The 24,849-nt window shown below is 33.5% G+C and overlaps 1 protein-coding gene across 1 annotated transcript in view; it reads right to left on the bottom strand.

Moving 5' to 3' along the window:
- Nucleotides 1–24,849, bottom strand: part of CENPE (centromere protein E) — a gene marked incomplete at its 5' end in the record, with an annotated part of 73,262 nt that overhangs the window by 27,317 nt on the left and 21,096 nt on the right. The window contains 23 exon segments of the mRNA XM_079704416.1: nucleotides 88–208; nucleotides 210–373; nucleotides 570–728; nucleotides 3,141–3,422; nucleotides 3,593–3,751; nucleotides 4,320–4,607; nucleotides 5,039–5,326; nucleotides 5,553–5,711; nucleotides 5,861–6,145; nucleotides 7,383–7,673; nucleotides 8,572–8,730; nucleotides 8,856–9,146; nucleotides 10,985–11,143; nucleotides 12,858–13,061; nucleotides 16,104–16,262; nucleotides 16,417–16,689; nucleotides 16,803–17,117; nucleotides 17,617–17,771; nucleotides 18,160–18,325; nucleotides 18,408–18,530; nucleotides 20,393–20,512; nucleotides 20,737–20,811; nucleotides 24,562–24,729. Of these exon segments, the coding sequence (XP_079560542.1) occupies nucleotides 88–208; nucleotides 210–373; nucleotides 570–728; nucleotides 3,141–3,422; nucleotides 3,593–3,751; nucleotides 4,320–4,607; nucleotides 5,039–5,326; nucleotides 5,553–5,711; nucleotides 5,861–6,145; nucleotides 7,383–7,673; nucleotides 8,572–8,730; nucleotides 8,856–9,146; nucleotides 10,985–11,143; nucleotides 12,858–13,061; nucleotides 16,104–16,262; nucleotides 16,417–16,689; nucleotides 16,803–17,117; nucleotides 17,617–17,771; nucleotides 18,160–18,325; nucleotides 18,408–18,530; nucleotides 20,393–20,512; nucleotides 20,737–20,811; nucleotides 24,562–24,729 (4,563 nt within the window).

The following is a 24,849-nucleotide window of genomic DNA, read 5'->3' as shown; positions in this document are numbered from 1 at the left end:
CCAGGAAATATAAAACAAAACACTGTTACCCTTTCCAAGAAAGCTTGATTCTTATAGTTACTAGATAGGGGAAGATTCTGAACTCACTCTAGCTATCATTTCTCTCAATGTTTCTCTGAATTGGTCTCTTTCCATTTTGAGAGACTCTTTTATTCTCTTTAGCTCATCTCTTTCCTTAGCTACAATTCTTATTTCTTCAAGGCTTTCATAGTTTCTTGGTCAAGTATAAGTTATCCATTGTCACATTTTGCACAGATAAATTTTGGGCCTCAAATTGCTTCTTCAACTGTTCCATTTCACTCACTTTTTTATGAGTTTTATTGACATCTTCCATTCTAAGAAGTTGAAGCTCTTTTCTCTGAAGTTCTGGTATCTTGACATAATTATAAAACAAGTTAGAATGCAAACAGAATTCCTTAAAGAAAGGAAAATAGTGTCTATGTACATGTACATACAGTATAGTACATGTACATATATATCTATATTGACATATCTGTATCTATGTCCTTTCTCATTCCATAAGTAATTTTGGGCACAGTCATTCCCCCAAAGAACAGAGCAACACATACCTTTCTCAGTAATTTGTCTTTTGATTTATTTAAATCCTTCTGAATATTTGAAATCTGAGATGTCTTTTCTGAAACTCTCTCTCTGAATTTATCAATAGTTTCTTGGTGTTCTTTCAAATGCATATGGGCAATTTTTAGTTGCTCTTGTGTTTCCAGATCCTTTGTTATTAGAAGAAATTGAGAAATATGATATAAAGGCACATTACCTTTTCTTAACAATGAACTAGTTAAACAAAATCTTAAAAAACACATGTTCATAGTTAAAAACAACCTCCATGCCACCCCCAAGTTAGAACAGTACAGAAGGACATAAAGTCCAAGTCCCTGTCCCTAGCCTCACCCATCGCAGTTCTATCACACGCTGAACTCTGCCACTTATTTTTCAAATTTCATACCACTTGGACATCTTTCTAAATCAGTATCACATAAAGAGTGTCCCATTTTTATGCTTAGTTTTCCACTATACAGACAAACACCACTTAGCCAGTGCCTTACTGGTAGATACTTGGATTGTTTCTGATTTTGTTCACCACAAACAATGTTGTAGTGAATGCTGCTGTATTTCTGTCCAGATATGTGAATATACTGGTAGGATGAATTTCTACAAAACTGCTGTAGCAAATGTATATGTTGATAATTTTTAAAATGCTATTGTCAAACTGCTTCCTTAAAAGGTTATAACATTCAAATTTTCACCAACAGTATCACTTATTTTCAAACTTCTTGCAGTAAAAACATGTTTACTTGACAGGAAGAAAGAGCACAACTCACTCTAGCTATGGCTTCTTGCAGGTCTGCCTTGAGTAGGTCCCTCTCCAGTTTCAGAGTCTCTTCTACTCTCCTTAGGTTATCTCTTTCTTTCATTACAGATTTCATTTCTTCAAGGTTTTCATGAAGTTTCTGAGCCAAATTTAAGTTCTCCATTTCTATTTTATCCAGAGTTAAACTTTGGGCCTTGAATTCTTTCTTCAGTCGCTCTATGCCACACATTTTTTTCTGTGTCTCACTAACCTCTTCTTTTAACTTAAAAAGTTGATGTTCATTTGCTTTAAGTTCTTGGACCTTAAGATAATCGTAACGTTAGGATTAGATGGTTTCTTAGGGAAGGATAAAGAATAGTTTCTAAGCTGATTAAGACAGTTTTCCCATGTCACTCATTAATATTCTGTGTAATTCCATACAGGATTTACTTCTTTTTGTGGTATAATTTATATAACTACACACTAATCTTAGGTGTATATGGCTCAACTATTCTTGACATATGTATACAGCTATGTAACTACAACTCAGATTAAAATACAACTCAGAATTAATACAGAACATTTACTTACCTTACCATAAGTTTCCTATGTGCCCCTCCTAGAACAAACCACTATTCTGACCTTTTTCATCCCAGATCAGTTTGCCTGCTTTTAAACTTATAAATCACAATGTATTTATCCATTCTCCTGTTGATAGGCATTTGGGTTGTTTTCAGTTTTTTGCAATTATGACTGAAGTTGCTGTGAACACTCTTGTATGTCTTTATGTGGAAGTGTGCACTTTCTTCTCTTAGGTACATAACCAAGGAGTGGAAATGCTGGGCCACAGGCAGGTATATGGTTCAGTACTAGTAAAAGCTACCAAGCTGTTTTCTAATGTGGCTAAAGCATTTTACATCCCTCAGGGATTTAAGGCATTACTTTTTATTCTAGGAATAAATCAGGTATCCAAACATATAAGCGCCACGACCCCTTCAATACCTTTTCTTGTAATTTAGCATTTGAATTTTCTAAATCCAATTGCACATTTGATATTTCTTCTGTCTTCTCACAAACAACCCTTCTGAGTTTATCAATAATTTCCTGGTGCTCTTTCAGATGCACGTGAGCAATTCTTAGTTCCTCTTGTTTTCCAAGGTCCTTTATTAGAAAAAGTTAAAAAAATGACACAGCTTAATGTTAACTAGTATTTTCTTTTTTATGAAAGTGACACATTTTCTTAGTAAAAATAATACATTTCTTATTTCTTACTCCACATCTTTGATGTTGTTAGAAAGTTGTTGGCTTCCCCTTCCCCTGTCCTCACCTTCCCACAATGTACTCATATTTTTCAGAGGTAAACATGCTATACACATACTATTCTACAACTTGCTTTTCCCCCTAAGAGTTATTTTGAGCTTCCAAATTAGAATATTCAAATCTATTTCATTTTTTAAGGGTTGCACGTATCCTGACATATTGCTTATATCTACCCAGTTTCCTTGTGATAGGCATTTAGGTTATTTCCTATTTTTTATCACAAATTGTTATAATGAACAACCTTATGGTATATGTGTGTGTTATGAATATACACAAACATATATATTTTTCTTTACCTTAAAAATTGAGTAAGTGTACATGTAGGGTAAAGTCCATGAAGAAAATGCTGGTTATAGAATTTAAAATTTTCAAAAATAATACCAACTTACCTGCCTAAAAGGTTGTATCCTGTTACTTCTCACCAAAAGTACCACTCATTTCAAAGAAGGGTTCATTGATGTAAGGAAAACATCACATTAACTCGCTGGGAAGAGGAACGAGTGTAACTTACTTTAGCTTTTGTTTCTCTGAGGATTTCACTGAGCTGGTCTTGCTCCATTTTGAGGGTCCCCTCCACTCTTCTTAGGTCATCTCTTTCCTTAGTAACAGATTTTATTTCTTCAAGGTTTTCTTGAAGTTTCTGAGTTAACCTTAACTTCTCTGTTTCTATGCTTTCCAGGGTTGAATTCTGGGCCTCTAATTGCTTCTTCAACTGCTCTGTTTGATATGTATTTTCCCTGAGATCATTTTTTACCTTAAGAAGTTGACGTTCCTTCTCCTGAAGTTCTTGGATCTTGAGATAATCATACAATAAGTTAGGATATAGATAGATATAGAGAAAAAGCTAATAGTTTCTGAATTGAATAGGTAAGTCTCTATGTATATTAGGCTAACTGATATCCTGTTTCATAACACAAAAGACTTGATTCAAACACTCAGTTACTTAGATATTAGTAGAAATACCTGTGCTTTTAAGGCAGTATTTGTGTTTTCTAAAGCCTTTTGAATATTTGATATTTCATCTGTCTTCTCTGAAACAATTCCTCTGAGTTTATCGATAGTTTCTTGGTGCTCTTTCAGATTCATTTGGGCAATTCTTAGTTCCTCTTGTTTTTCCAAGTCCTTTATTATTAGAGAAAGAAAAATAATACGTTCAGAATAATACAATTCAACTGTGTGTAGAAAGGTACAGGGTAAGAAGTAAAAATTCCCCTCTCTCCTTAGGCCTCCCAGTTCTCATCCTCTAAATGACTTTTAGATGTCAATATATTCTAGATACACTACTCTGTAACGTAACCCTTTTCTCTATCAGGATACTTCCAAATCAGCTCTATCTTGTTCTTTACCTATGGGTTGGTATTCCATGGTCTGAATGTGCTGCATTGATTCAACCAGTCTCTACTAACGGACAGTTAGAATTTGTCCTGTTTTGGGGTTTGCTTTATTTTGTTATTGCAACTTGTACAAATATCTTTGCACAGTTGTGCTAATGTGTGCAGGATAAACAGCAATAACTGGACTTTTTGGGTCAATGCATACACTTACTGAAAACTTTGGAAGATATCATATATCCATCCCTCCAGCCTTCCCCAAGATTGGACCAATTTTACAACCTCACCAACTCTATCAACCATGGCTCTTTTAGGACATGATGTCATATTTACTAGTTGGGGGAAAGATGGTAACTCACTCTACTTGTGGTTTCTCTTAGGTTTTCCTTGAGCTGGTCTATCTCTACTTTGAGAGTCTCCTCCACACTCCTAAGGTCATCTCTTTCTTTTGTAACAGATCTTATTTCTTCAAGATTTTCATGGAGTCTCTGAGTTAACCTTATGTTCTCCAATTTTGTATTTTCCAGGGTTGACTTTTGGGCCTTAAGTTGCTTCTTCAAGTTTCCCATTTCACATATTTTTTCCTGAGTCTCACTGACATCTTTCATCTGAAGAAGTTGATGTTCTTCTTGTTGAAGTTCTTGAATCTGAGAAAATCATAAAACAAGTTATGACATAGACAGAAAATTTTAGGAAAAAGAACTGTCTCTAAAATTAAGGTAATCATCTTTACATTTTAGTCTAACGTATGTATTATTTTCTTCCATAAGGGATATGATGAACACAATAACCAGATGTCATTTTCCAACTTAACAAGACCTACCTTTGCCTGTAATTCAGCATCTGAAATTTCTAAGTCTCTCTGAATATTTGCTCCTTGATCTGTCTTCTCTGAACTTTTCCTTGTATTAATGGTTTCTTGATACTCCTTCAGAAGAATGTGAGTAGCTTTTAGTTCCTCTTTGATTTTCTGTCCCTTTATGATTGGAGGAAAATTAATCAAACTTAGCAGTGAACATCATCTTTATCACTTTAACACTATTTTTATATCCAAAAACATTATAAGAGGGAAACTTACTTCAGCTACAATTTCTTTAATGTTTTCTTTGAGTTGGTCTCTTTCCTTTTGAAGGATTTCCTGCACCCTTTCCAGATCATCTCTTTCCTTAATTATGGTTTTTATTTCTTCTTGACTTGCCTGAAGTTTCTCAGTCAACTTGAGCCTCTCGCTTTCTATTCTTTGTAGTGATGAATCTTTGGCTTTGAGATGTTCCTTTAACTGTTCCAGTTCACTCATTTTTTCCTGAGTTTCACTGATTTCTTTTATGGTAATAAATTGTTTCTGTTTCTCATGAAGCTCTTGGGTCTTAAAAAAAAATAATAAAATAATAGCCAAAAATATACTTATGTGCGCACACACATAAAAATGTGTGTTTATATATGTATATATATATATATGTGTATGTATATTTTTTAAGGAAAAAAATCCAGTATGCTTTCTAAAACAATTTAGGAGGTAAACAGTAGTCTTTGTAATCCAGTTAGCTACCTCCCTTAAGTTTTCTCCCACTGTTCCTTTACTCCCAATTTACCTTTTTCTGTAATTCATCATTTGCTGTTTCTAATTCTTGTTGAATGCTTGATATTTCAGTTTCCCTCTGTGAAAGATCCACTCTCAATTTACCAATAGTTTCCTCCTGTTCTTTTAGGTGACAATGAGCAACTTCAAGTTCCTCTTTGGTTTCTAGGTGCTTCATTATTAAAGGAAATTGCAAGAAATTTATGAAAACGTTATAACCATTACACTGTAACTAATTCCTTTCCCCAAAGGTTTAGTTTTTACCAAGATATCTGCTTACAGAATACTAAGCACACACACATGAAAAAGGATGAAACCTACTTTAGCTACCATTTCTCTTATGTTTTCTTGGAGTTGGTTCCTTTCAGATTGAAGAACTTCTTGTAGCCTCTGTAGGTCATCTCTCTCCTTAGCTATAGATTTCACTTCATCATGACTTTCTTGAAGTCTCTCAGACCACTCAAGCTTTTCCATTTCTAGTCTTAGTAGTGCTGAGTCTTTGACTTTGAATTGCTCCTTCAATTGCTCCATCTCACTCATTATTTTCTTAGTCTCATTGTCTTTTTCTTTCATATGGAAGGACTGTTCCTCTTGAGATGCTTGAATCTTAAGAGGATCATAAAACAATACAGTTGGTATCCAGAGATACTTTATTTTATTTTAGGGGAAAAGAAACAAGGATACTTTCTAAAACAATTAAGTCAGGGATTCAACAGCTCATTTACAGAACAATATTTCCACTCACCCACTCTTCCATTATTCAGATATTTAACACATTTACTGAGTACTCATTGTGTTGTCAGTATCCTATTAGAGACTGGAGATGAAACGGGAAATGACACTTTACATGATCTGCCTTTTTGAGACTTACGCACTTTAGAAGGAAAGATACATATTATACCAGATCTTACCAAACAGAGGTGCTGGGTTCTTTCAGGCTACCAGTGGCAAACCTAACCTATTGTGAGTGCTTAGGAAGGGCTTCCTAGGGGATGGAAAGCTTCAGTGGAGATCTAAAAGATGAGAGCACTTGTTAGGCAAAGAGGACTATGGAAATACTACAGGAAGGGAGACCAGAACATCTGAAAGCCATGAGATGCAGAAGAGCAACAGACTAGAGTTGCTGGAGCACAATAAGCATGAGGAAGAGTGAGATGAAACAGGGCTAGAAACCCGCAAGTTCTGGGATCTAGGGTCTCAAAGGTCATGTGAAGAAGCATGCTGGTATGTATTTCAAGAGCAATGAGAAGTTATTAAAAGGTTTTAAGAAGGAAAGATCACTTGGGCTCAGAAAGGGGAATGAATTAGAGAAGTATGATAATGAATGGGGAGACCAGGTAGGACGCTACTGCACAAAGTCAGAGAGAAGTAATTGTGACTTGGATTAGGGTATCAGCAATGTGGAGAGAAGAGTGGGAGGATTTCACACACAGGCACACACCTTAAAATCAACAAGGTTTGGTTCTTGGATTATAGAGTGAGTGGGGAGGAAGGGATAGTAGTAGGAATGATTTCCAGATTTCTGACTGGATCAGTGAGGAAGATGGTAACGCGTTATGGGATGCTGGGGAAATAGGTTTAAACAAGGGAAGAAAACAGTGTTTTTGACTTTATCCTTTCCTGTAATTTAACACTGCTTTTTCTAAATCATTTTGAATATTTAAGAAAACTCATTTTCCATAGTTTCTTAGTATATATGCACAATTTTTAGTGGTTCTGTTTCCAATCACTTCATAATTAAGAGACATTTAAAGAAAATTGGTAGGAACATTATAAATGCCACTTTTCCCAAAGACTTATTTGTGAAACACTTATTAAAATGGGAGGAAAGGATGAAACTTACTTTAGTCAAAGTTTCTCTAATTTCTTCTTTCAGTTGGTCACATTCAACCTGAAGTGCTTCTTTTGTCATTTTAAGATCGTTTCTTTCCTTAGTGAGAGATTTTATTTCTTCGTGACTTCCTTGCAGTTTTTCAGTCAACCTGAGACTTTCCATTTCTACACTTGCCAGTGTTTTTGAATCCTTGGTTTTGGACTGTTCTTTCAATAGCTCTGGTTCATCCATTGTTTCCTGAATATCACTGACTTCTTTCACATTAGGAAGTAGCTCCTGTTCCTCATGAAGCACTGGGATCTTGTGATATTCATAAAATACCAAGGTTACTATCTAGAGAGTGTTATCATAATTTTTTAAAGGGAAAAGATGAGGCTACTTTCCATAGCAATGAAAGTGATTTTGTACCTTCATGGCCTATCATGGACCACAAACTCCTATTTATTCATTTTCTCTTGATTCCTACTCAAGCTATTCATGACTTTTCTGCTAGTAATAGTGTGTCATAATTGTTTTTTTCTCCAGCTTACATCCAAAGCACAGTTTACCAACAAATTATCAATCTAGTCAGTTGCATGCTTCATTTCTATACCAGTTCCCAAATGCAACAGGAGAAAAATCAGAATTGAGCAGATTATAACTCAATAAATGAATGGCCCCCATTCTCAGATGAGTTCTAATGCTACTTCACAAATTTGTTATGCGTACAGATTGATTCCCCCTTTCCATGATCACTAGTGGTACCATGTAGCTTTGCACAGCAGATTTCTGCATTTATCATAATGGAATTGAGAGATTTTTTTATATGCCTATCCTGGGGAAAAAGAACAATGTCTTATTCATATCCACAGTCTCAATGCTTGGCACATAGTAGGCTTTCACCATAGGTTGGTCCAGTTACTCCAATGTTTCATTTTCTCCATAGCATTTGCTATTATCTAAAATTATCCTGTTCATTTGACTGCTTATTTATTGAGAACCTCTTTCCACTACAAAGTAAATTCTATGATCACAGAGATTTTGTCCACCTTGTTCCCATTTTATTTCTATAATCCAGGACTGTACTTGCTACATTAGACACTCAACAAATACTACCCAATAAATGAATGAACTATAACTCAGTCACTACCTACTGCTTATTTTTCTTTCAGAGAAAGAAAGGAAGAGGGGACAAGGAGCAAAGGAAGAAAAGACAAACCTTTTCTTGCAATTCAGTATTGGATTTTTCTAAGTTCTTCTGAATATTTATTATTTCAGCTGTCTTCTCACAAATGTTTCTTCTTAGTTCTTCAACAGTTTCTTGGTGCTCTTTTAGAAGCATGTGGGCAACTTTTAGTTCTTCTTTTGTTTCTAGACCCTTTATTAACAAGTTAAATTTAAAGAATAATTTTAATAACATCATCCCAACATTGCCTCCCCCTTTCCAACTGACTCAGTTTTTAAAGAAACATTTAATAGATGAAAGAAAAGGGTATGACTTACTGTAGCTTCGATTTCTCTTATGTGTCCTTTAAGCTTATTTCTTTCTATTTCAAATGACTCCTGTAATTCCTTTAGATCATTTCTTTCTTTGGTTATGAATTTCATTTCCTCATAATTTTCATCAAGTTTCTGAACCAACTCTAGCCTCTCAATTTTTATACGTTCCAATGTTAATTCTTGGTTCTTTAGTTCATTCTTTAAATTTTCCATTTCATTCATCTTTTTCTGAATCTCGGTCATCTCTCCTTGTACACTAAGAAGTTGTTGCTGTTTTTCTTGGAGTTGTTGGCTCTTAAGAAATATAGTTTTTATAATTACCATTTTGTCTATATCCTCTTAAAATTCTTATGTAAAATGTACTTTGCCAAACTGAAATAATCATTATCATAGCCCTGCCTACTACTCCAGTATAAACAGACAAGTAACACTAAAATTAAAGTAACCTTATAGACAGCGCCTACAGTGGGTCAAATAGTGTCCCACCCCAAATTCAAGTCTGCCCATATTGAGAATGTGATCTTCTTTGAAAATAGGGTTTTTGCAGATGTAATTACTTAAGGACTGAGAAGAAATATTCCTGGGTTAAGGTGGGCCCTAAATCCAATGAGAGGGCCCTTATAAGAGACAGAAAAGGACACACAGAGACACAGAGAAGGTCATAGGTAGATGGAGGCAGAGATTGGAGAGATGCAGCTACAAGCCAAGGGTACCAAGGACAGCTGGGAGTCAAGGACAGGAAGAGGCAAGAAAGGATTCTTCCTTAGAGCCTTCAGAGGGAGCTTGGTCACCAGCATCTTGATTTTGAACTTCTAAGAGCCAGAATTGTGAAAAAATAAATTTCTGTTGTTTAAAGCCATCAAATATATGGTGATTTGATACAGAAGCCCTAGGAAACTAATAGAGTGTCACTAGGTTAATCAAAGAAGTAAAGTAAAAATGAGAAAAATTTAAAAAGAGACTAAATATGCAGCTATAACTGCCAAATAACTATAATTCCACTTCTCCTAAAAACTTGGATAATTTACTTTCATTCCCAATAAGGTCCATATGGGGTGGCCCAAACAAACAATGAGGCATTAACTTTTACATAAACTTACTGATTTCACTTATTTAGGAGGAATATGAAATAGATGTAAGGTTTTAATATATTCAGTTAAGTTATAGTAAAAAGGATGAGAATTAAGAGAACCCATATTAGGAAAAAAAAATACAGAAGCACAATGGAAATCACAATATATTATCTATAATGCATGTGGCACTACTCCTAGAATATACAGAAAGATCTTGGTGGGTGCATTTTAGAATTACTTGGGGAGTACAATTGTTACAAGGGTCTTAGCTCTTCTATAAATTTTACAATAGCACCTTATTGTAAATATCTAAGAGATGGTAATACAGTTATCCCCTGGTATCCATGGATCCCTGTGGATATCAAAATCGGTGGATGTTCAAGTCCCTTATATAAAATGACATAGTATTTGCATATAGCCTAAGCATACTCTCCAGTATACTTTAACTCATCTCTAGATTACTTATAATACTGAATACAATATAAATCTACATAAATAGTTGTAAATACTATGTAAATAGTTGCCTGTGTGTGGTAAAATTCAAGTTTCACATTTTGGAATTTTCTGGAATTTTTTTCCCCTGAATATTTTTGATCAGTGGTTGGTTGAATCCATGGATGCAGAATGTGCAGATATGGAGGGCCAACTGTAGAGATAAATTTTACATTTTAGAGAATAACTAATACATCTTTATAAGGGCAGAATCTTTGTTTTGTTGACTAATGTATCTCAAGAGCCCAGAACAGTGCCTGGCCCATGGTGGTACTGTGTGAATGTACAGTACTTGATGAATGAATATATCAAATGATTCATTTAGATGAAGGCCCCCTCTCTCATTTAAAGACTAAAAAAATATAATCCTCACAAAGGATGTTAGTTAACATCTCAGTAGGAGTTGAAATTGTCCAAAATATTAGCATTAAGATCTGTTCATTGGCAAGGTATATATTATTTCTGGAATTTAGGTCTGCTGGAATCAAATTTATTACAGAAAAAAAAAAAAAAAAAGAAAAAGTTTAGTCAGAAAAAATGACCAGGAAGAAAACTTAAAAAAGTCACCTTTTCCTTCAGCTTTTCTTCAACTTCTGCCAGTTTTTCACAGGTCCTAGAAAGCTCTTCTTCTTTCTTTATAGTGTGGCTCTTTTCTTGTGCAACTATCTCTTGTTGCTTTTTAAGTTCATTCCTAAGAATTCTTAATTCTTCCTGGTTTTCAATGGTCTAGAATTAAAAAAAAAGCTGAGATTAAAATACTAGCTTACATTTATGAAATCAGGTAAAAATCAGCATTTGCCTTAGCCTGAAAATGAAGAAATCATGGCAAACTACATTGGAAAAGACTAATTAAAAAAAGAGTCTTAACTTAATCATATAAAGGTCAAGAATCTGCTTTTTTAATACTGTTTCTTTATTGCTCATCTTACATTCTTATCATGAGAATTAGAAATGGATTTTGTATTCTGTCACGAAAGGTTTGCTCATTTTCTACCCCTAAGCCAAAAGAGACTTTCTAAGTTTTTGTTGACAACAGATGATATATGAGACATATATATATATATATGGTTATGGGCTTTTCATATGCTGGAATGACTTTGGTTTTATACATTGCTTAATAGCAAGCTCAAAATGGCAGCATCCTTTGCTAGCATAAAGTGGGTTAATCCTAGTTATTAAGCTTAAACAGTAACTTTCTCAAGTATCAATATCACAAAAACATCACAAGCCAGAGGCTGAGAAACAAATATGACTTTTGTCTGTATTCTTATTTACATTCAGCAATTTTAACCAAACAGACAATCCCAAGAAACATGGAAAACTACACAAAAGGTCAGGTTCTACTGTGATCCATAGCAAACTTCTCAAAATATTAATTTCAATCTAGACACATTATATTGTCCCTAAATTTAGAAAAAAAAATAAAGTAGGTTTGAAAATATTGGCAAACATTAACTACAAATAATTAAAAGTGAAATAAAAAAATTACAACAGCGTTAATAGAAGAGAAACATTTAGGAAGAACTTTAACAAAATATGGAAAAGACCTGTACACTGAAATCTATAACACATCACTGAGACAACAGATAATTTATAGAAAGATACACAATGGCAAATAAGCCATTTCATGCTAATAAGCATGAAAAGATGCTCAATATCTTTAGTCATTAGGGAAAGACAAGTGAAAACAATGAGGTACACACCCAATAGAATGGCCAAAATTAAAAACACCGATACTATGAAGTGTTGGTGAGGATGAGCCCTCAGTATTCTCTTAATTTGCTGATGGGAATGTAAAATGGTACCAACTACTTTGGAAATCAGTCTAGGAAATTTTCATCAAGTTAAATATACATCTACCTATGAGCCAGCTATTCCATTTAGATAGTTACACTAGAGAAATAAAAAAAATATGTTCATAGAAAGATCTATATATGAATGTTTATAGCATCTTTATTCAAAATAGCCAGAGAGTGGAGATAACTTAAATTTCTACCAATAGGATAAAGTCTAAACGAATTGTGGCCTGTTCATACGGTGGAACACTACCCAGCGATAAGCAGGAAAGTAGAAGAAGACACAAAAGAGTGTATGCTATGTGATTCTATTTGTATGGCGTTCTAGAAGGGAAAGGCAAGTGAAAACAATGTGATTAAGTGATTAAGGTAAAAAAAAATAAGGACAGTGACTATATGGGGCAGAGGGTAAGATTAGGATCAAATAGATCAGAACTCAAAGGAACTTTTTGGGGTGATGGAAATATTCCATATCTTGACTGAGGTGGAGGGTACACAAGTAGAGACATTTGTCAAAAGTCATCAGACTGTGCTCTTTCATCAGATACATTTATTGCATGTAAATTATACCTCAATAAAGTTGGAAAAATCTAAAATGTACAAAGACAAAACTGTATTGCTAAGTATACAGTGCTAAATCCTACCATTTCAATGTTTTCCCTTAGGTCAGTCTTCAGTTGTTCCTTTTCTGTTGTAATACTCTCTAACATTTGTTGCAGTTCATTTTTCTCCTGTGTTAAAGAAAATATCTTTCTCTGTTGCTCAATTAGCTCATTATCCTCAACATCTGCAATCAGTGCTTGGGTGTTTTTGGCTTCCAAATTTTGTTTTTTATCTATGCCAACCATCTAAAAGATAAATACATTAAAGAAGAATTTCTTAGTTAATAATAATTTTGATAATAATAAAAATGGCCAACATATATTACTTATGTACTAGGCACTATTTTCATATATTGACACGTTTAATCATCACTATAACTTTATGAGGTAGGTACTAGTATTATCTCCATTTGACAGATGAGGAAACAATACCAGGGAGGATAGGTCACTTGCCCAAGGTCACCCAGGGAAGAATAACCAGGTTTTGAATCCAATGGTCTGGCTCCAGACTGTGTGCTCTTGTGCCTGTTCACTGATAAGAACTACCTGGACGGCTATAGATAATTAACAATTATCTTCATGTATGATGGGTTAAGCTGACTTTACGAAAAAGTAAGCTGCCTTGAACTCTGTCACTTTATTTTTTTCCTTAAAAGCTGGAAATCATTCCCAGCTATAGCCCCTATTCCCAATTAATCTTTTTTTCAGAGGTAGTCACACTCACCAAAGCTGGAGTTTTATTACATGTAGAGGGCACAATAATTTTGGTAGAAATATATCTCACATTATAATAGCATAATTCATCTTTTCTTAATATACAGTTTTCATTTACTGCTTAAGAAAAGCATGTTATATAAATTCATTTATCCATAAATAAGTCTTAACCAAAGGTAACTTAAAATGTGAACTCCTTGGTAAAAGGAGATAAAGACTGACATTACAATTGTTGGCATGAAATTAGAGTGTCACTATATAACCTTATACTAGCCCAACAAATACATTCAGTTCCATACTGGCCACATATGTTTTAAAAAGTTTTTATAGTAATCTATAATTAACATTAGAAAAAAAATTGAAAAATAAAGAGAAAAAAATGTCATCCAGTGTCACCAACACAACCACTATTAGAGTTCTAAAATATTTCATTCCAGTTTTTTCCATTAAGTTTTTTAAAACATAGCCATCATAATTAATTTACATACAAAGGATTCATTTTAGCTTTTCTTTTTCACTTAGATCATATGCAGTTTCCCATACTGCTACGTAATCTTCAAATTAGTATTTTTAGTAGTTGCTCTATTCTCTAAAGTGGATATGGACAAACCATACTTTGTTTAGTTAACCTCTTAGTGTTGGCAATATTCATGAGCTTCTGACATTGGTGCACACAGAGCTAACTACTGGGTTGGCCAAAAAGTTCGTTTGGTCAATGAATACGTTGTTCAATACATTTCTTGGTGAAAATGAAAAATGTGTCTTTTATTTTTACTTTAAATCAAACGAACTTTTTGGTCAACCCAATACACCAGGTGGGGAACATATAGTCTTTGGGAACAGTTTGTCAGATATTATAATTCAGAAGCCTGCATCTTTACTCCTAAACAAAGGAATATACACAAAGACAAAGCAGACGGAGAGGAAGTATTCTATAATGATACCCAAGGTACATTTCAATACTGAACTCAGCCTAGGAAGTATTTCAGCTACCATGGTTATGAGTAAAATCTAATTTCTGTTGAGACACACTAGAGAAATTGCATTTCCAAAGAGACACATCAAGCAGGACTGAAAACGGGTACTCCAAGGAATTCCCGATAGACCTACTTAATGGAGTTCTGTGGTACCCAGATGAACAGAGGGGCCCCTGGAAATTCCGAGACCCACTCACATGGGTGATTCCAGCATGAACAAGGTTATCACAAGAACAAGGTGATCTCAGACTTCCAGCCCAGGCTTCAAGATCTCTAATGAACAGAATGGCCCCTGAGAATCCCATCAGACTCTTTTATCACCATGGACGCTTCTAGCATGAACATAATACTACAGGAGCCAGTTGGTCCCAGTGAGTATAACTCTTCCTTTCCTCACTTCTCCTCTACTGCTTCCTTCTCATGGGGCCCTATGATTGCATTGTTCATTTGTTTAAAAGCAGCTATACATTGTTGGATCTTATTCTAAAAAAACTGTTCAAAAAACCTTCCCCCTGTGAAAGTAGAAGTTATAAATTTCAAATCAAGGTCAAGAACCTTTGGCCCACGGTTGATCCAAATTATAGATAAGCTGAGAACACAAGATAATAGTGGAAGTGAAAATGCTTTTCTAGGAGAGAAGGACTCAAGAATAGGGAGAGAGAAGAGAAAGTTCATTTTTCAAGGCAGGAATATTGTGTACCAGGGGTAAAGGGGGAAAAAAGAAGCTAATCAGACTATATCAAAATTTAAAGCTTCTGTGCAAAAAAGGATAAAATCAACAGAGTGAAAAGGCAACCTATGAAATGGGAGAAAATACTGGCAAATCGTATAACTGATAAAGGGTTAATAACCAGAAAAATACAAAGAACTCTTACAACTCAACAACAACAACAAAAAATTTAAAAATGGGAAAAACTTGAACAGACATTTCTGCAAAGAAGATAAACATATAGCTTACAAGCAGTCTGTGATATTTTGTTATGGCAGCCCTAGCAGACTAATATACCTCCCTTTAAAAAGTCACCATTAGCATCCTAGTTTTTCTTATATATAATCGAATAACTAGTTAAGCAGTTATTCTCCTAAGGTCTCAGGACAAAATGAACCATTTTACCTAGAATGAATTATTGAGGTAAAATTTAAGCACCTAATAGTAAAATTATGGTCCAAACCCTAAAAATAGACACAAATACGATACATACATTGATTCTATAGCAAACTCTAAACAAATACAGTATACAAAATCCAACATAAACCAAATAGTTTAGCCATAATTAATAATAAGCACTGAATCTTTCTTACATTCTTAGAATTCAGAGGGGCTTTTAAAGATGTGTAAATTACAATAGGCCTCAGAAAAATATCAGCTCAAAGTCCGAACTAGTATTTTTTTGTCTTTTCCTTTTCAAAATGATTGCAAGCAGTTATATTTGAAGTTATTTCAAAGACATTAGACTTAAGCATGTAAATTATTCTGAGTTATTACCACTGTGAATAATAAATAAGATTGAGATTACTGTTCTGCACTTAAGTGGTTGAGGTTAAGAGAAAGCTCATATACAAGCATATAAAAACTTTGAACAGAAACACCCCTTACCTTCTCCTGAAATTCATCCTTAGTTTCTCCTAAGTTTTCCTCTATATGCAAATTCTTGGAAGTTTCTTCAGAAATTTTCATTTTTAGTGTGTTAATTGTTTCTTGGTGTTGTTTCAAAGACTCAAGAGCATTTCGTAGTTGTTCCTGGGTGTCTATATTCTTTGTCAGAGAAATAGAAAATAATTTCCATTAGAATGTGAAACAAGGAAAATAATTTTATAGCTATTGCTTGATCATAAATAATAAATGATGGCTCCTGTAATGTTTTTAAAGAGGCTCTGAGATTTCAAAGTTTAATCAGTCAAAACCTTACCATGTTTATAGTATCCTGAATGTCATTTTTGAGTTGGTCCCTCTCAATTTGCAGGCTCTCTTGGAGTTGTTTTTGATCATCCTTTTCTTGGGTTAAGGTTTTTACTTCTACTAAGGTTTGTTGAAGTTTCTCAGTAAGCAGTGTTTTCTCCTTTTCTACAGTGTGCAGCCTAGAATCTCTACTTTCTAATTGTTCCTTCAGCTCTTCCACTTCTTTTAACCTTTTTTGATTCTCAGTTGTTTTCTGCTGAAGTTCTTGGGTTTTGTGAGAGAGCTTTAAGATAAGAAAAAGTAAATGTGAAAAGCAGAGCATTCTGCGATGTACACATGGAAGCCAAACCCCATTAAGACTGAAGATCATTTCCCTAGAGGGTGTCTTGTACCAACCTCTGTCTTCAAAGCATCCAAATTTAAACCAAGTTCTAGAGTTTCTTTAGAGAGATTTTCTATTTCCTGTTTCAATTTTGCATTCTCTTCAAGGACCATCTTATACTTTTGCTCAAATTCAATATGATGATTTTTAACATCTTGGAATTCTTGATCAGTGCTTTCATAATTCAACTGGGAAGTTGCTAGGTCATTTTTAGTTTTCCCAATTTCTTCAAGTAAATCTTGAATTCTACTTTCCTTATGAGCTACTTCAGAAAACAATTTATCTTTTTCTGATGTTATTATACAGAGCTCTTCAGATTTATCATGTATCTATGGAAAAGAAAGCAAACTTAGTTATGTTAGCAATATATGATCTACTTAAGCAATTTTCAGGAAAAAAGCTTTCTCTGCCTCCCCTCAGTTTCAAGACATTGAAATTAAGCAAAGGTTTGCCTGAGGAAAGGCAATATTTTTATTGTGACATCTCTTTAACAATATATTATCCTGTTTAACTTTACCTTCAAAGTTTTGATTTCTAATCTCTGGTTCTAGTAAGGATTGCATGGAGAAAGACAATCAGTAGAAACACGATCAGCATGTGCCTTTAATTCCTCATCTATCATTTTAAAGTGTTTTCTAACTTTCTGGTGTAGCAGGCATTTCATGGTTTTTCTTAGAATTTGACTTATATTTCTATTGCTAACAAACTGAGTCAGACATTTACAGTCTCTTGGCTGGTACTTTAAAATAGAATATGGCAAAATATTTAAGGCACTATTGCAAAAGTTTTTATTTCAAGGTAAGAGTAGTTTACTTAAAAAGTGTTTACCTCCTTCCTTAGCATTTCTACTTCTGAAGGTAAAGACTTCAATTCTGAGAGCAAATTAACTTCTTTGCGCAAAGCTTCATTTTCTTCGACTTCCTTATTCAGTTCTTTCTGGAGATGGGTAATTTTCCTTTCCAATTCCATATTAGAGAGCAAATCTAGGAAATTTTTAGTAAGTTAAATAAAACAGCTTGTAGTTGTTGGGTAAATCTAAATCACATACATAGTTAGATTATTTAACTAGATTATATAAAATTTATTAAAGAAAGAGCCAGTGTTGGTAAACAACACATCCAATTATTAATCACCTTGTCCAAGATTGGGTTCAATTTATTTGAAAAATAACTTTTAAACCCTTATGGTTTGAGGTCCAAGGAAACATTTATAAATACTGATACCAAATGACATTAAAACTTCACATTAGGCAATTAAAAACACCAGAGAATAATGGATTTTTAATTACTGCAATATAGTTGCAAAATCTTTTAGGTACATTTCTGTATAAAGTCAGATTTGCAAAGAAATAAGTCTGAAATGATAAAATACCTTTTGGAACTTTGCCATCTATAAGGGAGGTGAGTTTTGTTATTTCATTAAAAGAAGATTGTAATTCTTTCTCCAGATCAACTTGCATTTTCTTTTTCGCCACCAACTGGCTTTGATATAACTCAATATCATTTTCCATGTGCTTGAACGTACTTGCAAGTTCTTTCTATTGAGAGAAACACTGCAGATTCACAGAAATGTACTGATTATTGCACCTGTTTTTACAAAATATTACAAAAATAACTTACCATTTTTTCTTTCAGCTTTAGATTTTCACTTCTAAGAAAGGCTGATTCTCTCTTGGCATCAAGAGCTACAGTTTCAGCATCAAGCAGAGTCTGTTTCATTTGTTTTAAGTCTTCAGTATTTTCCTATACACATGACAAAAAGGATTTAGTGAAATCTAACTTTATTAGAGTTGGAAAAGACTTAACACGTACATGTATGTTATTCCTAACAAATCAAAAATGGATAAAATATGCGAATTGCCAAATGTATTTTTAGAAAAGATTAAAAAATTAACATTTCAAATAGTAAAAATATTCTAGGGAATTCCCTGAATTCTAGTGGTTAGGACTCGGTGCTTTCACTGCTGGGGCCCGCGTTCAATCCCTGGTTGGGGAACTAAGATCCTGCAAGTGGCACAGCGTGGCCAAAAAAAAAAATATTTAAAAAATTCTGGCTATATTTTTCAAAAGGATAAAAGTATTGTATAGAAGTACTATAATAATTCTGTTATTGTTTAAAAAGGTTAACACAATTGTTGCTCAGCTAGCCTGTTAAAGTTTCCTATGTATTTTTTTTTTTTTTTGCTGTACGCGGGCCTCTCACTGTTGTGGCCTCTCCCGTTGCGGAGCACAGGCTCCAGACGCGCAGGCTCAGCGGCCGTGGCTCACGGGCCCAGCCGCTCCGCGGCATGTGGGATCTTCCCAGACCGGGGCATGAACCCGTGTCCCCTGCATCGGCAGGCGGACTCTCAACCACTGCGCCACCAGGGAAGCCCTCCTATGTATTTTTATTTTGTTACTCTGCAAAACATGACAGGTGACTAGCTAATAGTTAAAATTAAGGATGTTAAATCACAAATTAAAAAGAAAAATATAAATAATCCAATAGAAAAATAGAGAAAAGATATGAACAGGCAACTCACAGAGGAGAAAATGCAAATGACTGATAAATACATGAAAAAAAAATCCACAGGCTCATTTTTAGAAAGAAGTGGCATTTCAACATGACTTGCACTTACATGAATTCAACCATATGTACTTGGCAAAACATTAATGCAAACATGCATGCATGAATGAATAAATAAACTGGATGAATAAAGAGAAAGAAATAAACAACAATTTAAAAAAATGGGCAATTCTATTTGCCATTCTATCAACAGATACTCCAGGATGATATGAAAATGCCTTTCTTCCCAGGGCCTCAGAACAATGAGAACACTTTTAAAAAGAATCACTTGTCATTAATAGAAGGTAGCAAAAGAGTACTAATAGAAGGTAACAAAAAGTACTCTGAAAAACTCAAATGAAAACAAAAGAAGAACAATAGAACCTAATATTCTAAACTTTCCAGCTAGTAACGGTTGCCTTTTTAAAAAACTGTTAAAAACTAGAATCCAACTGAGAGGTTCTTGAAGTAATCAGGTGGATTGAAAGCAAATAGAAAAAAAAAGTTAATTTCACCATGAGATTCAATACTATTTAATGCCATGATCTTATACCAGCTAAAATCACCTATAGCTATAGCCCTGAAAAATATCAAACAGTTAAAATAGTTACATAATTATAACGAGAATGCATTAATATCTATTAAAGAAATTTATGAAATCATACTCAGTTACATGTTTTACAGTTCTAGTTACTAATCAATGTTAAGTGCTTACCTGAAGATATTGACTATACACTTCTGCACTTGTATAAAACAATTGAAAAACATTAAAATTTTTTGAATTACTGATTTTTAATGGAAGCTCATCTCTAACTTACTTACATTCAATCAAAGGATAATATCCTTAACTCTCTATGATTCTTTATCCATAAAATGGCAATGATACTAATAGTGCCTCTTTCATAGGGTTACTGACAGGATTAAATAAAATACTATATTTAGAACAATTAGAACAATGCCTGGCACACAGTAGGCTCAATATAAACATTTGAGATGATGATGACGACAGTATACTACAAATGCCAAAATGATGACACAACAAAATAAATCTGATTTTTACCGATGAGTATGACAAGTCCATTTCCATACTTTCTGACTTCTGAGAGTCTATGTATTTCTGTAGCTTCTTAATCTGGTCTTCCTTTTCTCTAAGCAGCTCTACTTTTGAACTTAGTTCATCCTAAAACAATTAAAGGAGAATGAAACAATTTAATTGGGTTTGAATTCTAAGGAATTAAAAATAAATTACATTTAACAGTTTAAACTGGTAGATAGGAAAATTCAAAAAGTTGATATTTAAAGAATATAATTCCTTCTATTTTCTGAAATCATGCTCAATTACATATGATGTATGTTTTATAGTTGTTGTTCCTTATCAACAGAAATACCAACATAAATGCTCACCTCAAGATCTTGATTATACACTTCTGCATGCTTAACTAAATTCTTTAAGTTGGAAATTTCATGAATTAGTTGCATCTGTAAGAGCATGTGAACAGGCAACAGAGCAAACCAATAGTTAATAAAGCAAAAAAAAAAAAAAAAAAAAAAGATAGCATTCATTCACCGCTTTAGAATCACCCAACACAATAAGAAAGACTGGGAGATCAGTCTAGTTCAACTACCAGAGATCAACTGTTCAAGCTACTGCAGTGAAGCACCTCGTTATTTAAAAATAAATAAATAAATAAAACCCTAACTGAACCAACCAAAACAAAAAAATCCCCAAACCCCACAAAACCAGCAAATAAGAAAAAAGCCTAAGCATGACCCCCAAAACAGTTATGTCATGTTAATAAAGCTACAATAACGTCAAAAGCAAATTAGTACCCACCACTGTATAAGATAGAGTGGTAATCAAACCTTTATAAATAGATTTTTGTTTTGGGTAAGTTAAGTGCAGAAATGTATTTATTCTATAAGATTTTTTTCTCTTCCCATGAATTATCCACCTAGCTTTATACTGGCATACTTTTTAATGAGTTGTGACTTGGAATTTAGGTTTGAATTATGACAGTTTCATGTGGTACCTTTATAATATTATTACTGTTCACCAAAGCTAAAGAGATATGTATGGCATTATCAACTATTACCTTGCTGGTTTATTCTACAGGAAATATTGGAAAGATGATGTTATTGCTTTATATTGTTCAACTGTCTAAAAGTATAAAGAATACTTAAAGATACAAGTATTTCTATTAAAGTTTCCTTTTTATCGAAATATCTGTAGCATTAAATATTTGAGTACCAGAAGCTTCTGTGTTCAAACGAAGCAAACTACAGTTTAACAAAGATAAACATAATTTCCCTGAGAATTATTTAATCATAATCAGATGAGTCCTTAAAGAGTAAAAGCAAATTCTAGTCAAATGTAAGGGACTTACAAAAATAGCACCTTGTTTAAATAATATTTTCTGCATGTCTAATTCAGTCCTGACTAGTTTTAGATTTTAGACTAGTGCTGGTTTGACATTCATATTTTAGGTCAGCATGAGTCAACAGAAATATAATGTGAACCAAATTTATAATTAAAATTTTTCTAGTAGCCACCTTTAAAAAAAGCAGGCAGAATTAATTTTAATATAATTTATCTAACCTAATATATGCAAAATATTTCTTCATCAGTATTAAAAAATTAATGTAATATTGTATATTCTGTTTTTCATACTTAAGTCACTTAAGACTGGCCCCATTCCAAGTGCTCAATTGTCATACGTGATGAGTGGTTACCATTGTTCAGCAAAGTTTTAGACATCTGTATTGATTATAATTTAAATTGGCTCTATCTTTTACCTTTTCTTCTGTTTCTAACTTTTGTGCAAGAATACCACATTTGTCAGAAATGAAGAACTAAATAATCAAACTTAATCTTTGAAAACATCTAGAAAGGAAAGTTCCCCCACTTCTCATTTGCAATCACTCTTCATTTTAAGTACTGGTTCACATAAACAGAAAAAGATTAAGTAACTTTTGAAAAGAGCTGAGTACACTCTCCCAATGATGTATTGTTTAAGATGCAGAGCATAGAGAAAGTACACGATATGATCAAGTTAATCCACTGTTACAAAGAAAATATTGCATATTTCAACTGTAATTTTCAGCAGGTGAAATGAAATAATTAACTTCTTAAACATCTCCAAGTTGTGAAAATTATAAAATTAAATCAAGTTAAAATAGGTAGAGAGATGAAATTTCTCTTGTTCCCTGATCGTGATAATACTTGACCTTGTTTATTCCTTTCTCTAAAATTACTATTTAAACATCTTATATTACTGTATCCCCACTTGAAATTTATCCACAGCTTTAGTGATTTTTGACAAAACCCTTAGGAAACTAGGGCAATGGCCACATGTCCTAATGCTGTAATTTGACCTTTACTCCGTTTTGGTTAAACTTTTCCCCAAAATGTAGGTTTCAGAACATATTTTGTTGCATACACCTACACTTGTATTTGTAGTTTAACATGAAATGGCTATTGTAAAACTGTCTTTGAACAGAGTAAGTTTATATTACTTAAACTTTTAGGTTACCTCGCAGAACCTAGAATTTCAATGTGTGTCCAAGTAAAAGTAAAGAGAATAGGATTATTTTCCCCCTTAACTGTATAAAGGAAAAAAAAAATCGAGATGTGAGATTCAAGGCATATACCCTGTGTTATTTTGTAATCTTTTCGTGTGTGAGTCAATTCAGTGAGCTTTGCTTTTAATAATTAATTGAATGTATAAGTGATGTAAGAAAAATTAGAGAAATTACTGCTACACATATGCCCAAAGGTAATTTTATACCGTATTATTTACAAGATATACACAAAATATTAGGTGAGATTTTGGAGTTAGAAGGGGACTTGGCAAACTCCCGATCTAACTTCAAGGAGGAAGATACACAAAAAAGTAAGCCCTGAGAGATGTGATGACTTGTTCAAAGCCTTGCCAATAATTCGTGACAGGCTCAAATCTGTGGTGAGCTAATAAACAGCAGAACTAGGGCTTCATTCCAGGTAGTTTGCTTCAGAGACCGTGCTCTTAACCACAACACTAGAGCACCTCCTCAATAAAACCATTTATGAAGTCTACTGTTCTTTTCATGAAATTCACATTCTGTGAATTCACAAATTTTAAAACAAATTAAATGAAAGTCTGTAGAGAAGTTATAGACTTTTGCCTCTCAGGATATAATACCTATGAAATGTAGGAGTAAATGTAATTTGTAGGTAGAACAGAAATAATAGTTTTGGCACATAATTTTTTTTTAAAAAAATTTTCTTTTTAAAAAAGAAAAGTAGGTGAGAAACTATGATACTGAGGAAAAGGAACTGTGTCCCTTTGGGTTCTCCATATAGAAATAAGTAGCTGCAAATTAACTCATGTTTTACCTACATCAAAACACCAGCTCTTATTTTTGAGGGGATTCGTGGATCATGTCACAAGTCTGATAACAGCTATGGATTCTTACTCCACAAAACTGAATATGCACTCCAAAATTCTACAGAATAATTTCACAGGGTCTATGAACTCTAGGTTAAAGACTCTCCACACTAAGAAGCTGCTTAAATCTTCTGGACAGTTACCAAGTCCCCAAAGTCTGATGGTTTATGGATTACGTTCTCTTAGCATGTAGCCTAATACTACACACTTGAAAAATTTAAGTGATCCATCTCATTTCTAAAAATTCCATTAAAACTATTTAGTATTAATTATACTAATTTTCACAGTAACTTTCTTATATGGAAAAAGAAATGCACAAAATTAGCTTCCCTAGCTATTCTAATGTTCTAGCTATTTAGGAAAGTATTTTCTAAAGAAAACAAAATCCATTAATAGGTAGTATCCATATATAAAACATTCAGCAAGATATTAAAATTCATGTCGGTCTCAGTAGGAAATGGCTACGTTCTAGGCAGGACTTCTGATATGCTAATAAATTAAATATTTTAATATACAAATTATAAGGAAATAACTTCTTCAAGACAAATCCATCAATAGGCACATTCACCAAACCTTCCTAAAGATGTTCTTAATTTCTTCTTCTTGTGCATAAGCACAAGTGAAACAAATATGATTCAACTCTTTTAAAAATAGAAATAAATTATTTCTCAAATTCTCTAAATTGTGTATACATATGGAAAATGGTTGGATCCCCAATATCTCAACCTTAGAAATACCTTTAAGAGAACGATACTTCATTTAAACGTGTGGTTTTAGTTTAGTTTCATATTTCCATATCCTTTACCTCTTGATCTTTCTCTGTTTTTCTTTCTAGAGCCTCAAATTCATCCAAATCATTCTTTTCTTTTAATTTCAATTCCATTTCTTCATTTTCTCTTCTTAGTTGTTCATAGTCTAACACCAGATTATCATAGTTAGCACGAAGTGAACTCAATTCACTTTCTAAGTTTTCCTATTGCAAACAAAACCAAATTTTCAAGTCAGAGAGAATTCCAATCATATATTGTTTGTTTCTATAACAAAATTTGGATTAACCAAATAATTAATTTAACCTTGAATCATTTGGTGGTTT

Source organism: Hyperoodon ampullatus (assembly GCF_949752795.1).
Source record: "Hyperoodon ampullatus genome assembly, chromosome: 1".
In the NCBI taxonomy this organism is placed as follows: Eukaryota; Metazoa; Chordata; class Mammalia; order Artiodactyla; family Ziphiidae; genus Hyperoodon; species Hyperoodon ampullatus.
This window is presented reverse-complemented; position numbering and strand designations above follow the sequence as displayed.